General features: G+C 33.8%; 1 protein-coding gene across 2 annotated transcripts in view; it reads left to right on the forward strand.

The window, feature by feature from the left end:
* The window catches only part of LOC150107685 (protein RER1-like), a 121,780-nt gene that overhangs the window by 21,850 nt on the left and 84,986 nt on the right, over window positions 1-14,944 (forward strand). For both annotated transcript variants that reach the window (XM_090392006.1, XM_090392007.1), the window contains exon 5: window positions 9,926-10,025. In XM_090392006.1, coding sequence (XP_090248132.1) covers window positions 9,926-10,025 — 100 coding nt within the window. The remainder of the gene's footprint in view (window positions 1-9,925; window positions 10,026-14,944) is intronic.

Below are 14,944 nucleotides of genomic sequence, written 5' to 3' on the forward strand. Positions count from 1 at the left end.
TGGATATCTTAAAGTAGCATTGTTAAAAGGAATTTTCTTTTCCAAACAATAACATTCCATAACAGGAATAAAACGGTTCAAGAACCAATCTTGCAGTGGATTTTTGCTTTGGAGGCATGGTCATAAGGATAATCACAGTCTCACAAAATTGAATAACAAAGTTAAGACAAAAGTAATGATGTGCATAAGTGACCATATAAACAATGAGACTAGCTGCTAGTGTAAAGATGCTGCACCAATGAACCGCTTACACCATGTGGCTTTGTTTACATGCACGGAAGAAACTAGTTCCCAAATTATTAATTTAATTATTTAATTGTTAATTATCCTTATGGGGAGCCTTTGGAGCCCATTTGTAAGTACGGAACACTGTAAGTTGGGTTGTCTGTAATGCAGGGACTGTCTATATATAAATATCAGATGCAAAGGAATTTTTAATTATCCTGAAGATTCTGCACATCATAAAATTCACCTTCTTTAGATCCTCATAATACCTTATCAAGGATTTGAGCAGTTCTTTAACATTGATGTGAATGAGGAAAGTTAAGATATAATTCTTCATAGTGATACTTTATGGCAATGTTTTCCAAAGTGTGATATACATACCTCCAGGGAGATGTGAGAAGGCTTCAGGAGATATAACCATCTTTTTTTTTTCTTTACTTTTATATTTTTATTTCTATGTTGTTACAGATGAGTGTAGATCTATTCCGTAATTAATTTTTCAATAACCAAAAAAAATATAAATAAAATAAAAGGAAGTTTTAAACAAAATGTGTCTAATCTCATGTATCAGCTGACCTCCATTAGCTCTGCATCTGGGCGAGAGCATGATCTGGTTCTGTCATATGGTTGGAACTGTCTGCATTAAAAGTTTAAATTCAAATAGTTCAAATTAGTCAGAACTCTGCTAAATTTCAGAATCATTTGTATCGTAAATTATAATGGTCCTTGGCCATCTTGCATCTATACATGTTTAATTGTGTGTCACAAGTTGAGATGTGCATGCAAAATTTGATTTTCTGCATTGTTGGACTTGTAATCAAAGAAACTGGATTTTTCCAAACTCACTTCTTTCCAAAAAACACAGTTTCATTAAACTTCATTATTATTATTATTATTGAAAATTTAAATTTCAAAGCAGAGTAGGAAATGAGTGTCAGACATACAAAAATATTTTGGGGAAATTTGGAGGAAAGAGCAAAGCTAATAATAATAATGGCAAATACCTGTTGGATTTCTGCTCATGACATGGACTGGTTATTACTAACAATATGTTTCATCATAAAAATGTGCACAAATTCACATGGAGAGAAGAGGCAAGGAATAAGAAAAGTCTCATTGACTATGTTATTTTTGATAGTGATCTTTTCTCCCTGGTACAGGACACCAGAGTGTACAGAGGATTTGAAATTGGAAGCGATCACTATTTAGTCTTGAGCAGGATAAAATTGAATTTCATATTGAAAAGAATAAACACATAAGAAGGTTTTAAAGCAAATAAAAGTTGAGCAGCTCTGAGATGTGAACTGTAGGCTGAAATACACAAAGATTATTGAAGAAAAAATGAAAGAGTTTGAAAACAGCAACAAACCTTGGAGATTCAGTGGCAAGCCTTGAAGAAAACCCTGATTGATTCAGCTAGAGAGGCATGTAGTGAGGTTGTCTGCAAGGATAGAAAAATCAGGACTCCATGGTGGACACAGGAAGTTAAAGAGGCAATGAAGGAAAAGAAGAAAGCGTATAAAAATTTCTTGGCAAATAAGTCAGCTTGTGCTCTTAGAGAATACCAAGACAAATGTAAGAAAGCTAAACAAAAGTAATGGGAGGACTTTGGCAAGAACATAGAAAATAAATATCAAGAAGGTGGCAAAATATTCTGGAGGTTGTTGAAGAAGCTTAGAAATGGAAGAAAGAGTGTGCTGTAAGAGGAGTTAGAGATGATAAAGGTGATATGAAAACGGGAGAAAAAGATATCCTTGAAGTATGGAGTAATTACTTCAAAAAATTGCTAAATGAAACAAGCAGTGATAGCACAGTGGTAAAAAAAACACTCAACAGGCATATAGACAGGAATATATATCCATACTCGAAGTACAAAAAGCCATCCAAGGCTTGAAATGTGGAAAGGCAGCAGAAGTAGATGATATTCAACCAGAAATGTTGAAGTATGGTGGCATAAAAGTCTTACTGCACTACATAGTTCAGAAGACCTGGACAGAGGGACGAATTCCCAATGATTGGAGTAGAGTTCTCATAGTACTCATATATCATTATCATCAAATTTCTGACATGTACCCTCAAGGGGTATACAGAATATAATAGTACTACATGAAAAATTTGCATCATTACTAACTTCCTATCTACAATTTTCCTCCAAATCAGTCTGTTACTTATCAAGACTCCAACATTATCAGATCTTATATTTCTGTCATCTAAGGCACATTATGTCGTATTAATCCAACTATACCTTGGTCTTCCTCTGGGTCGTTTTCCTGCCAATCTGGCAGAGAACGCTTGTTTTGCTATTCTTTCCTCACCCATTCTATTTAAGTGACCATACCACCTGAGATTAGCACTGCTAACGCATTTCTGGATGCTGACAATCGCAAGTTCTTTCCTAATATCCTCGTTTTTAATATGATATTGCCATTGATGCCATCTGTTAATGCCTCTAATCTTTCTCAGGACTCTCATATCTGAAATAAGTTTCTCAATTCAGAAATAAGTCTCATTGTCCAATTCCCCAATCTAATATTTGCCCACATCAATCTACTTAAGGCTGCCTGCCATTCAAGAAGATTAGCCTCGTATTTTGTGTTGAATACTATGGCTACTCCGTCTTTTCCTTGATTGTCATTGCCTGAATATAACATTTTGTATTTATTGCTCAGAAAGAACTCACCAGTTTTTGTCTTTTTTTTTTTTCAGTCACCCCTATTATGTCAATCTGGTACTTATCTAATTCCTCAACTAGCTCCATTTCTTTGCCATTCAGGCTTCTTATGTTGATAGTACCAATCTTTAACTCTGGTGATGTTGAGTCGGGATGTGCTTTCAGGTTTGTTCCAGTAGCTGACTTTTTGCCCTGGTTCCCTGGCGAAAACAACGGGGGCCTTGTGTAACTGGGCGATGCCCCAGTCGACATGAAATTTTGTCATGTTGTACCATCATTATGTATATTGGTTTAAGCCGATAAGAATACAATTTGGTCAGCTAAATCCCAAATTTTTAACTGATCCTCGTTCGTTCAGTATCCAGGTAGATACCTGACAGGGTGCACCACGAGAAGGTAAGGATTGGACATTAGGGCAGAAACCCTGGTTGGTTCTCCGCATTCTTTAAAGGCTATGTGGAGGTCTCCTCTCAGTTATACAGCTTTGAAAATTAAGTACCCTATACTCATACATAAAAAATAGAAATGAAACTGAAAATGTGAGAATTAGAGAGAGATTTCCCTACTGAGTATTCCTGGTAAGATTTATGCAAGTATACTTGAGAAACGGTTGAGAAGAATTGTGGAAGAAAAGCTTGGTGAAGTACAAGCTGGATTCAGGCCAAATAGAGGCTGTCAGGATCAGATTTTCATTTTACGACAAATAGTTGAGAAATCATGGGAATATAACAAAGATAAGTATTTAAGTTTTGTCGATCTTGAAAATTCATATGATAAGGTGCTAAGAGAGAATCTATTCAATATGCCACAGTTATATGGTGTCAATGGGGCATTATATCAAGCAATACTTAGTCAGCAGTTAGAATTGAAGGAAGTACAGGAAGATGGTTTAATGTTAAATCTGGTGTGAGACAAGGATGTACATTATCCCCTCTGTTATTCATTATATATATGGATCACATTATGAAGGAAAGTGGTATTAAACATGATATCAAAATTGGAGATGTAATGTCAGCTCTTTGCTTTATGCGATGTCATACTTCTAAATAAATCTGCTACAAGTCTGCAAGATTCTGATTCCCTGACTAAATTGAATAACTGTTTTAATAGATATGGTATGAAAGTCAGCAATAAAAAGACAAAGACAATGAAAATAGGCAAAATCGCTGAAAATGTCAACTGCGTTTTGAACGGAGAACCTGTGGAACAAGTAAAACATTTCAGCTACTTAGGCACGATTTTTAGTGAAGATGGTAAATTAAATATGGAAATAGACAACAATAACCAACAAAGCTGGTATGGTAGGAAGTCAATTGAATAAATTCATATGGAATAAGAGAGAAATTAGTCGGAAACACTAAATTAGCTGTATACAAGACAGTGTTCAAACTAGTTTTAACTTATGGATCTGAGAGCTGGGTCAGAAGTAAAACACTTGACCAAAGACTAGAGACCGCAGATATGAAAGTTCTGAGAAAAATTAGAGGCATGAACAGATGGCATCAATGGCAATATCATAATAAAAACGAGGATATTAGGAAAGAACTTGCGATTGTTAGCATCCAGAAATGCATTAGCAATGCTAATCTCAGGTGGTATGGTCACTTAAATAGAATGGGTGAGGAAAGATTAAGAAAACAAACGTTCTCTGCCAGGTTGGCAGGAAAACGACCCAGAGGAAGACCAAGGTATAGGTGGATTGCTACGGTACAAAGTGCCTTAAATGATAAAAATATAAGATCTGATAATGTTGAAGCCTCGACAAGTAACAGACTGATTTGGAAGAAAATTGTAGATATGAAGTTAATAATGATGTAAATTTTTCATGTAGTACTATCATATCCTGTACACCCCTTGAGGGTATACAGGATATGATAGTAATAGTGTATCTATAAATAAATTGACTGCTATGCATCCATTTGATGAGACTGAGCATGCAATTTTGACTTGGAGCGTGATAATGTATGAAATAACTTTGACTAAGAAGGGATGTATGCAGAATTGACCTGGGCATACCTTTATTGGCAAGTGATTATAATAAAGTGAGAAGACAGTTTAAGGAATTACATTTTCATGAGAAACTTTATGGGAATTAGAAGGTGTCTAATGAAATCTGACTACAACACCAGAGTTAGGAGAATTAATCACATGGAATTTAACACGTTCAGCTCGAGGTGATTGTAGCTCGCTCGCTGCTAACCTAACCATCTGTTCAAGTGAGCGAATTTACTGCCATTTTTGTACCTGCGTATCATTGAATTTTTTTTTAACAGTTTCTTCGATTGTAACTGATCTGGGTAGTGGCTCTTAATGCAAAGCAATAAATATGTGTGAACTAGGATAATGTGATATGAAGTCAGGTAAAAGATTAAACAGATTGAAAACAAAAAAAAATGCTCTAAATTTTATTTTTATTGTTTGTATTTTTTGAATGTTTGAGCAGTTATGGTAATCAATCACAATTTTTATATAATAGATTTGTTGAAGGACATTCGAGAAAAAAAAAAAAGAGCCTTTTATTGTGAAAAAATTTTTTAAATTAAAGATGCATTGAATAAATTGATAGATTATTATTTTGGAAATTCTTTTGAAAAGACTGAGTAACATTGAAAATATAAAAAACATAATTGTTTTAGAAATAACTTTGTTTTGAATAATAAATAAGTCAGCAGTTAGAATTGAAGGAAGTACAGGAAGATGGTTTAATGTTAAATCTGGTGTGAGACAAGGATGTACATTATCCCCTCTGTTATTCATTATCTATATGGATCACATTATGAAGGAAAGTGGTATTAAACATGATATCAAAATTGGAGATGTTAATGTCAGCTCTTTGCTTTATGCAGATGATGTTATACTTCTAAATAAATCTTCTACAAGTCTGCAAGATTCTCTGACTAAATTGAATAGCTGTTGTAATAGATATGGTATGAAGATCAGCAATAAAAAGACAAAGACAATGAAAATAGGCAGAATTATTGAAAATGTCAACTGTGTTGTGAATGGAGAACCTGTGGAACAAGTAAAACATTTCAGCTATTTAGGCACAATTTTTACTGAAGATGGTAAATTAAATATAGAAATAGACAACAGAATAAGCAAAGCTGGTATGGTGGGAAGTCAATTGTATAATTCATATGGAATAAGAGAGAAATTAGTCGGAACACTAAATTAGCTGTGTACAAGACAGTGTTCAAACCAGTTTTAACTTATGGATCTGAGAGCTGGGTCAGAAGTAAAACACTTGACCAAAGACTAGAGACCACAGATATGAGAGTCCTGAGAAAGATTATAGGCCTGAACAGGTGGCATCAATGGCAATATCATATTAAAAACGAGGATATTAGGAAAGAACTTGACATTGTCAGCATCCAGGAATGTGTTAGCAGAGCTAATCTCAGGTGGTATGGTCACTTAAACAGAATGGGTGAGGAAAGATTAGCAAAACAAGTGTTCTCTGCCAGGTTGGCAGCAAAACGACCTAGAGGAAGACCAAGATATAGGTGGATTGATACTGTACAAAGTGCTTTAGACGATAGAAATATAAGATCTGATAATGGTGGAGTCTTGACAAGTAACAGACTGATTTGGAGGAAAATTGTAGATAGGAAATTAATAATGATGTAATTTTTTCATGTAGTACTATCATATCCTTTACACCCTTGAGGGTACATGGCAGGAATTTGATGATGATGATGATGTCATCTTTCTTGAATTGGTTTCCAGTTATTGTTGGAATAATTGAGATCTGAAGTGTTACAAACAAGATTTGAAACATGACTTTCATGTGTCATGGAAAATCAAACCCTAATTATTATCAAGTTTCTTGTAAGCAAATAACTTTGCTGGATTCCTTAAAATGATTTTCTTCCGAATATGGCATTATAGGTGTGATTCTCCATGATGTGGTTTGGAGATAAGACATGCATGAATTAAACAGACTTTTCTTTTCTTTTGTAAAAGTCAGTGCTGTGAATGTTAAACTTTCGTGTTTTCTTAATTTTTCTCAGTTTGGACAACATAAAGCTTTATGCAAAAACAGCAAATGTTATAGTCACCTAGATAATTTCCTGAAAGGATTACTAGCTTTAGGAGACCTCAGGAGGATTATAGTTTTTGGACTGTCAAATATGCTACCCTCATATTTAATATTTAAATCTTTTAGTAATGAAGCAGGATGAGTAAAAATTCAACCAAGGTATGGAAGAGGAATAGTTTCTGTATTTTACATGAGTATGTGGTGGCTTCTCTCTCTCTCTCTCTCTGCATTTTTGATTGATTAGACCATTCAAAAATGGCAGTTTATTTGTTTTAAGTTGACTTGTGATAAAATTTCTTTTTAGATCTTTCTATGTATAGATTGACAACAGAGATAGTATATTGCATGACAATGAATTATATTTTTATTTTAGTCCTTTATTGAACTGTGAACAAAGTTTGCACATAATGTATCATCATGACTAGTCTACTTGTATATAGAAGCTGTTGACTTCATGTCAGTTGCTTCAGTATTCCATAATTCAAATCACACTTCCTTTTGGACCAGTATCATCCTGACTCTAACTCCCAATGATGAGATCTCTCCAAAGGTTGAAACCAGTCTGAATAGTGAGTCTTCACATGATGCATAGTAATATATGCACACCCAACAGGAAGTGTAATTGCATTATACTGTTATGGTACTGTGGTGAGAGCTTCTTTGTGTCCAGCATCTTTGTGCTAGCCGTGAAAGTCAGGATACTTCTTCATGAGTTGAAAAGAGAGTCCATAGGAGTAAGCGCTGAAAAATATTCAGTATTGTATATTTAGAAAACTACATGTAATGGAATATTTCAGTGGTAGTACTAATGCAAAAACTATGTAGCCACAAACTATCACCTACAGAATCCCTAAAGGTATTCAGTTCTACATTTCAGCCTGCATATTAAGGTCATTATCTGGAGTACACAATCCACTCAGTGTGCCAAAGTATCATTAATTTGGTCAATCATTAACACTACTGGCCTTGCCTCTGAAAAAATAAATAAAATAACATGCCTACACAAAGAGAATGCTAATGTCGCATTTAAACTCCCCTACAAAATCGAAGAACTTAACTCCTTCGAGGATTCTTTGGTCCACCAGGATATACCAAGTCCTGTACATCTATACCTGCCATATATAGGTGAAACAGGATGCACAATTCCAATCTGTGAATAAATAAATAAATAAAACACAAAAAGTACATTAAACATAATCATGGAATATAAGGCCTCTCTGATTATGCCCTGGACACTACTCTAAGTAGATTGGGGTAGTGTCCAGGGCAATTCCCAATTCAACTTTAAAGAAATTCTAACGAACCATCCTAATCTCAGCAATAATGATGGCCAAAAAATCTTAATAATATGAATACCAAACATTCAACCTGCATAATTGCTGCTTCACTTTCTCCAGCAGTCCTCTAATCCAGGATCCTATGCGATAATTTCAGCTCTTATTTCAAATAATGATTTGGCCACGACAAATGTGTTTTTGTTTTAATCAACTGATGCTAGATATTACTCTAGCTTTGTATATTTTTTCACCAGAGTTCAGGCCTATAGTGTTAACAGTTGGCTACATTAGTGATATTGGTGTACTGTGTGGATTATAATTTTTTGGGTTTGAGAACTCGAACGATACTTAATCTAGAACTCGACATGTCTGAATTCAAATTTTGTCGAGTTAATAATCTCTCTCTCTCTCTCTCACACACACACATATACATATTGAATTTCATTGATTTTTACCACTTGTACTTCATATTTATATTTATTAATAATACTCTGTTTTTTGTCATCTCCATACTCTTAACACTACACAAATTGAATTTGGATCTAAAAATATCAAACTTTATTTCTCTTTTTATATTTTAACACATTCACAATGGATGATTTAAAAAATTCAATTCCCAGGACTAACATCCAGTTAATAAAAATTAATTTCTTGACATTTAAAATCATTGTTAACAAAATTAAGTTAATTTATATTGTGTGTGTTTCATATGCGTGTGATGGCAGTTTGTGGCCACAGTGTTTATTCTTCCAGCCTGCATGTTCCAGAAACTAAGCATAGCATATGTGTTGACACTATTGACAGATATTTTATGAAAAAATCCTTTACAGGAAATTGAACTGGCTGCCATTGATACTATTTCAGTAAGAACAATCAAAAAATGAAGTTTATTGAAGAAGGCATAAAAAGATGTGGGTTATGACTTCTTAAAGCTGAAAGAAATCTGATGAGGTTGATTTGTGGTTTTTATGAGAAGAAGAAAACAGATGATGGTGTTGTTCCAAGCAAAAATATGGAAATTTATTTTGACATAAGAAATATCAGAGTGCATTACGAAATCAAATAGTTTTATAATATCTTGTGGGAAGATGTCAGCTAGTAATTCCAAAGTCTCTTTGAGAGGTACATTCGTATATAAAGATTCTATATTATACGAATTTCTGAATTAATATCTTTAATTATGTTTTTTAAAAATGTTTACTCTTCTAATACTTAGCGATATGACATCACGCGGCTCGTTCTATGTGTGAATGATCAATTGTTCGTATTCCACTCTGTTTTTTTAAAAACTATTCCTATGTAGCCACTGAAGATGGTCTATAATATTCAGACCGAAATATTTGGCAAATTAAACATTATTCTTGTGCTAACGTGTATATATTTCTAATATCTGCTAATGTTACTCCTAGCTTTATAGATTTCCTAAATCTGTTCCGCTCTGAAAGTCACTCTTTCTGCTATCTAATGTCTACTTTTCCCATATAATTTCATGTTACATTGATAGATAACCTCTGTGTGTAGCTGGTTTTTATTTACATTACTGTGCTGATACAAATCTAGGCAAATATATATATATATATATATATAGCCAGAAACTTAATATCATTTAGATGTAAAAACTGTTTTCTTATTTAACGTAAAGTTAGAACGGTAAAATTATTTTTCATGTGTTCATTTTTAATGCATCTTTTAAATGTGAAATTCTCTTTATAGGGTTGGTACATAATCACATATGCCTTAGGTATTTATCACCTCAACCTTTTTATAGCCTTTCTTACCCCTAAAATAGACCCAGCACTTAGTGATGACTATGGTAAGTATTATTGGATTATTTATAGTCATCTTAGATACTATTAAAACTGGATTATTTACATGACAAAAAAAAGTTTTTTTCATTAAATTTTTGCCCGTCATATTATAGACATCTTTAGTTATGAAAAAAATGTAAAAGCATATGTTGCTCTGTTGATTCTTTATAAAACTCATGCATTCATTGCAGTTTTTTAAAGTTGCATGAGTTACAGTGTGTAATAATAATTCAATTAAAAAACAAAATAACTTAGACAAGTAGTTTTAAGAAGCACTACCTTCCACAGCAGGGATAAATGCAGTCTATCAGATCTATTAAGATTTGAATAATGCAGTAATGCTTCACAGCTCTCTGTATGCAATCTTCTAATAAAGAACATGCTCTTGTAAATGATTTCAGTCTTCATTTGAAGAACCTTATGCTTGCAATTAAGAATAACAAGCCCAGATTGGTCAGAAATTTTACTTTGTTTGGATTGGCTAAATTACTATTCCTTTGCACATATGGTACTAGCAATGTTATAAACACCAGGGAATTGCCTTTGTAGAATATATTGTAAAGAGCCCTTGAACATCTTTGCAATATTCATGCTTCAACGTGAAGAATGGCCATAGTTTGAATTCCTCTTGAAAGATGATAGAGAAGAACTCTTGCATTTATTTATGGTTGTAATGATGATGAAGATCTCATCAAAATAATTGGGTAAAGTGGATTTAATATTTTCTTAATATTTCTTGATTTGCTTTTTTTTATCTAATATTTCAGTGAGATGTTTATTAGAAGGAAAAAAAAGTGATAAACGGCTGTAGGAACATTCCTTCTTGACCCACTCACGAGGAAGCCAGCTATATGGCTATCCACTGCATTCACAAGCATATCATGCAGATTAGGCCTCATGACATTCAAGTAGCATTTCTGCCTAGTCCAAAAGGTTTCATCTTTAAATTTTGTGAAGAATAAGCTTTTCCTGTTGTCATTTCTGATGTTTATCATATCCCTTCTATGTAAGTCCTTCACAGTGCAGGTTCCTTATGAAACCTGCACTGTGAGAAATGGCATGCCAATTATACAAGGATGAAGGCAGTCCGAATGTTGGTCAATGCTAGACCCTATCAAAAGCTTTGGAGATGTCAAAAACAACAGCATAGGTTTCTCCAAACCTTCCCAATTTCCAAGGAATGGGTCCAGAGGTGTGTGATGTGGGCCTGGAGATGTGCAGATTTAGATTGGCATATACTAGTGATCACTATTAGTTCTCTGTGTTAAATAAGTTGACTGTTGATAACCTTCTCCATTACTTTAGACAAAATTGAAGTGAGAGCAATAAGTTGATAGTTTGATGATAGGCATCTGTCACCTTTTTTTGGGGGAACTAGTTATAAATGGGGGCTTTCTTCTGTGCTTCAGATTTAATTTACCAGTCAGGCTGCCTCTTTTATCTTTCATTTTTAATGCTATCAGTTTGGGTTTTTCAAAATTTTATTGCACTGCATGCTAATTTTGTATTATAATAGACAGCTGCACGTTGACATATATACTTCTTAATTTATCCAATTTTATTTTAGTTCTTTACATTTAGATGTAATTTTATTTTTTAACTTTTGGTTTATTAGTAATTCAGCTGTAATATCTATTTAATGTGTTATTTTATTATCTTGACTATTCTACACGTTTTTTCTATATATTTTCCTTTTTTATTCTGCCTATATTAGTAATATCTTTATTCTTAATTCTTTATATATTTATTCCTAATTCATTATAGCTTTACTCTAATGCGCTTTTTCTCTTGTAACTTTCTCGTTTACTCTACTGCGTACTATGTTTATCTACCCTTCGCGCTACGAGTCTTATGCCTAAGATAATAGAATATTTATTTAATTTAGACTGTGCCATTAATATCATTTAATTAGCATAAAACTCAATAAGTTTGTGTAGACTTTACACAAACAGTCGTGGTCTATTCTTTTACTTAACTTTACTCATCAGCTATCTCACTTAGTTTCCCACTCACAAATCTGATTTATTTAGGAACAGTGCAGTTGTAAAAATAAACAATCGGGCAGCACTCCTTTAACAACACATTTTATTTACATTACTATGAAATATACATGAATTAAACAATAGGGAGATTGCTTTCTCTATCCATCTATAAAAATTCTTTAGCACAAATTAGAACCTTTTTACTTCAGCATTAATTAATCTCTTTAACTCAAAAAACCTATTAGCTCTCTGCTTACAAATTCAATTATTAAACTCTTAGTTTACTTGCAAAGAGGTTAGAGTTATCTTTACAAATTTCATATCAATTTCCAACATGCCAATTGACTCTCTTAAGGACATTTCTTATCACTATTAAACAGAAATCTTAAATGTCTTTCTATAACAACTATAAGAGGAAATATACAAAAGTGTGTAACTTACATAGGCTCTGTATCACACATTCAGTCAAAAGTCTCACTAAAAGTTCTATGGCAATTCTTTCATCTTAGATCTCCAACTTCATTCAAGAAATTTGGCTTCAGTAGCATCTCATCGGAAAAATAGCAGGCTGTAAACAGCGACCTGTGATACTCATACAGCTCCGGCAAAAAGAAAAACTTCCGAGCGAAGCTGCTTCGGGTAATTTACATCGCCTTTTCTCCTCTGCTTTGGCTCGCCAAAAATGCCTAGATGACTGCCGTCTCAAGTAGCTTGAACTCCCCTCTCTAAGAAACTGTAATTGCCGCCAACTGTCTCTTTTGACTCTTGAATGGGATCCCTCTCTCTTCTCGGCAACTGGAAGCTCTTCCGATAACTGAAACTGCCGCCAACTCTCTGCTTCGGGAATTTACATCGGCTTTTCTCCTCTGGGAAGTGGGGAGCTCTATCTGTGGCCTCTGGAAACCCTCTCTCTAGCAACATCTCGAACCAGGAAGCGCCCTATGCTTGGCTCTGTCCCTTTTTATTATGCCTTCTCTGAAACCTTACACGAAGTTTGTAACCCCCAAAGAATTCGGCATGACTCTTTCATTCTTTCAAGTTCGGCCCACTTTCTGTTCTCCTCTGCTTTCTTTTGATTGTAAGTTGCCGGCCATCGGAAAGTAGTGTGAACCTTTCTGACTGACTTCAGAGATGTTTACGTGCAGAGCTTGTAAGCTTGTAAGCCTTGTTTTTTTTACACTCTGAAATATTCTTATTAAAGGAGTATATACAGTTAACTTCCAAAGGATTATTTACAAAAATATCTCGTACAAAATATACAGAGACAAGTTATTTTTACAACATTCACATGCCACTTGACCTCTGTAAAAAATCGATGTAAAGTGCTTTGGTATTTTTAAGCTACATCGAGATTTTACACAGCTGTGCTCTGAGTAGTAAGTTTTTCTTTTAATGAACTGAGGGAAAAAGATTGATATTCCACCTCCAAACTCCAATCCCATGAAGATAATAAAAAAATGCCAGAAACAGAACAAAGAAAATACTGAAAAACTGCATACTAATTGACAACACATTTATGTCAACAAACTGCTCTCATTGACTGTAAACCCTATTTATAGTTTTGCTGATGATAGCACACTCCACCTATCCTACTCATATGACAAGATTTGCAGTGCTCAACCATTGTAATAAGTGCCCTGAATTTTGATCTCCATAGTGTTCTTCATTGGGGTGAAAGCAACCTAGTCAATTTCAATGCTTCCAAAATACAGTTTTGCTTTGTTTCTCACAAAAAAAAAGATCTCAGATCTTTTTCCACTCAAGATAGTACTTCTCTACTGAACAGTTGCTCTGCATTACTGTTTTGTTCTAATCTCAATAGATCTGATGAATTGCATTTATTCCTGTTACACAATTTATCAGATTTATTATTATGATTATTATTATTATTATACATTTGGATTGCAGTTATAATTAGAACCATGCAGCTCTATTAAACTCATAATTTCATGCTCACATTAGTGATTTTCCTCTCACCCATGCTTATATTTTTGGCAATTTTTTCATATCGAGAATCCCCATGAAATTATAGGCAAAATTTCTTTTAATAAAATTGTTCACATTTGTACTTTTTTCCTGTTTTTGTTTTGTGTTCTTTTTGTTTGGTTATTGCCAATCCTTTATGTTCTGTCATCAGTATGCAGTTTTTCACTATTTTCTTTGTTGTATTTCTGGAATTTTTTTATTACCTTCATGGGAATGGAGTTTGGAGGTGGAATATCAATCTTTTTTTCCCTCAGTTCATTAAAATAAAAATTACTACTCAGAGCACAGCTGAATTACTAATAAACCAAAAGTTAAAAAATAAAATTACATCTAAATGTAAAGAACTAAAATAAAATTGGATATCTGCAAACCCTAATGATGAAGATTCTATCACTCATCCGGTGATCTGGAACAAATCGGAAAACATTTTTAGATGCTATGATTAAGCTTGAGAGGAGAATTGTGGAATCAACAAAAAATGTCCTCAATCTGGTCCATCTTAATTAGCTATAATCCTTAGCTATAAACCTTAGCTGTAATCTATCTGATTATCACTCTTCAGCTATCTGACTTTAGCATACATGAGATCATCTCCACGCGAATTTCCCAACAGTGCTATGGCATCCAGAACGCCTTCAAATGTCAGCAGTACATTTGCAACTTTTTTCTTTTTATGTTATGCACCTGATGAAGTCGTTTAAGATGATGAAACTAGTTGTGCGTTCAAATAATATAGATTTTTCTGTTTTGTTAACTCTCAGCTTCTAGTCATTAAATTTCTTCAGTTATATACAGGGTTGCCATGATTAAACTTCCCTTATTTCAGAGCCTTATGTATCTTGATCTAACAACTACAATGCCACCAAATTTGGTAGGGAGACTAATGAAGACATGGGATGAAGGATTCTGAAAAAAAAAAAAAAAAAATTGAAAAATTGCCAATAGGGGGAATATGG

This window comes from Typopeltis vanoorti, chromosome 4 (assembly GCF_054136105.1).
Source record: "Typopeltis vanoorti isolate ZY-2024b chromosome 4, IOZ_Tvanoo_1.0, whole genome shotgun sequence".
Classification (NCBI taxonomy): Eukaryota; Metazoa; Arthropoda; class Arachnida; order Uropygi; family Thelyphonidae; genus Typopeltis; species Typopeltis vanoorti.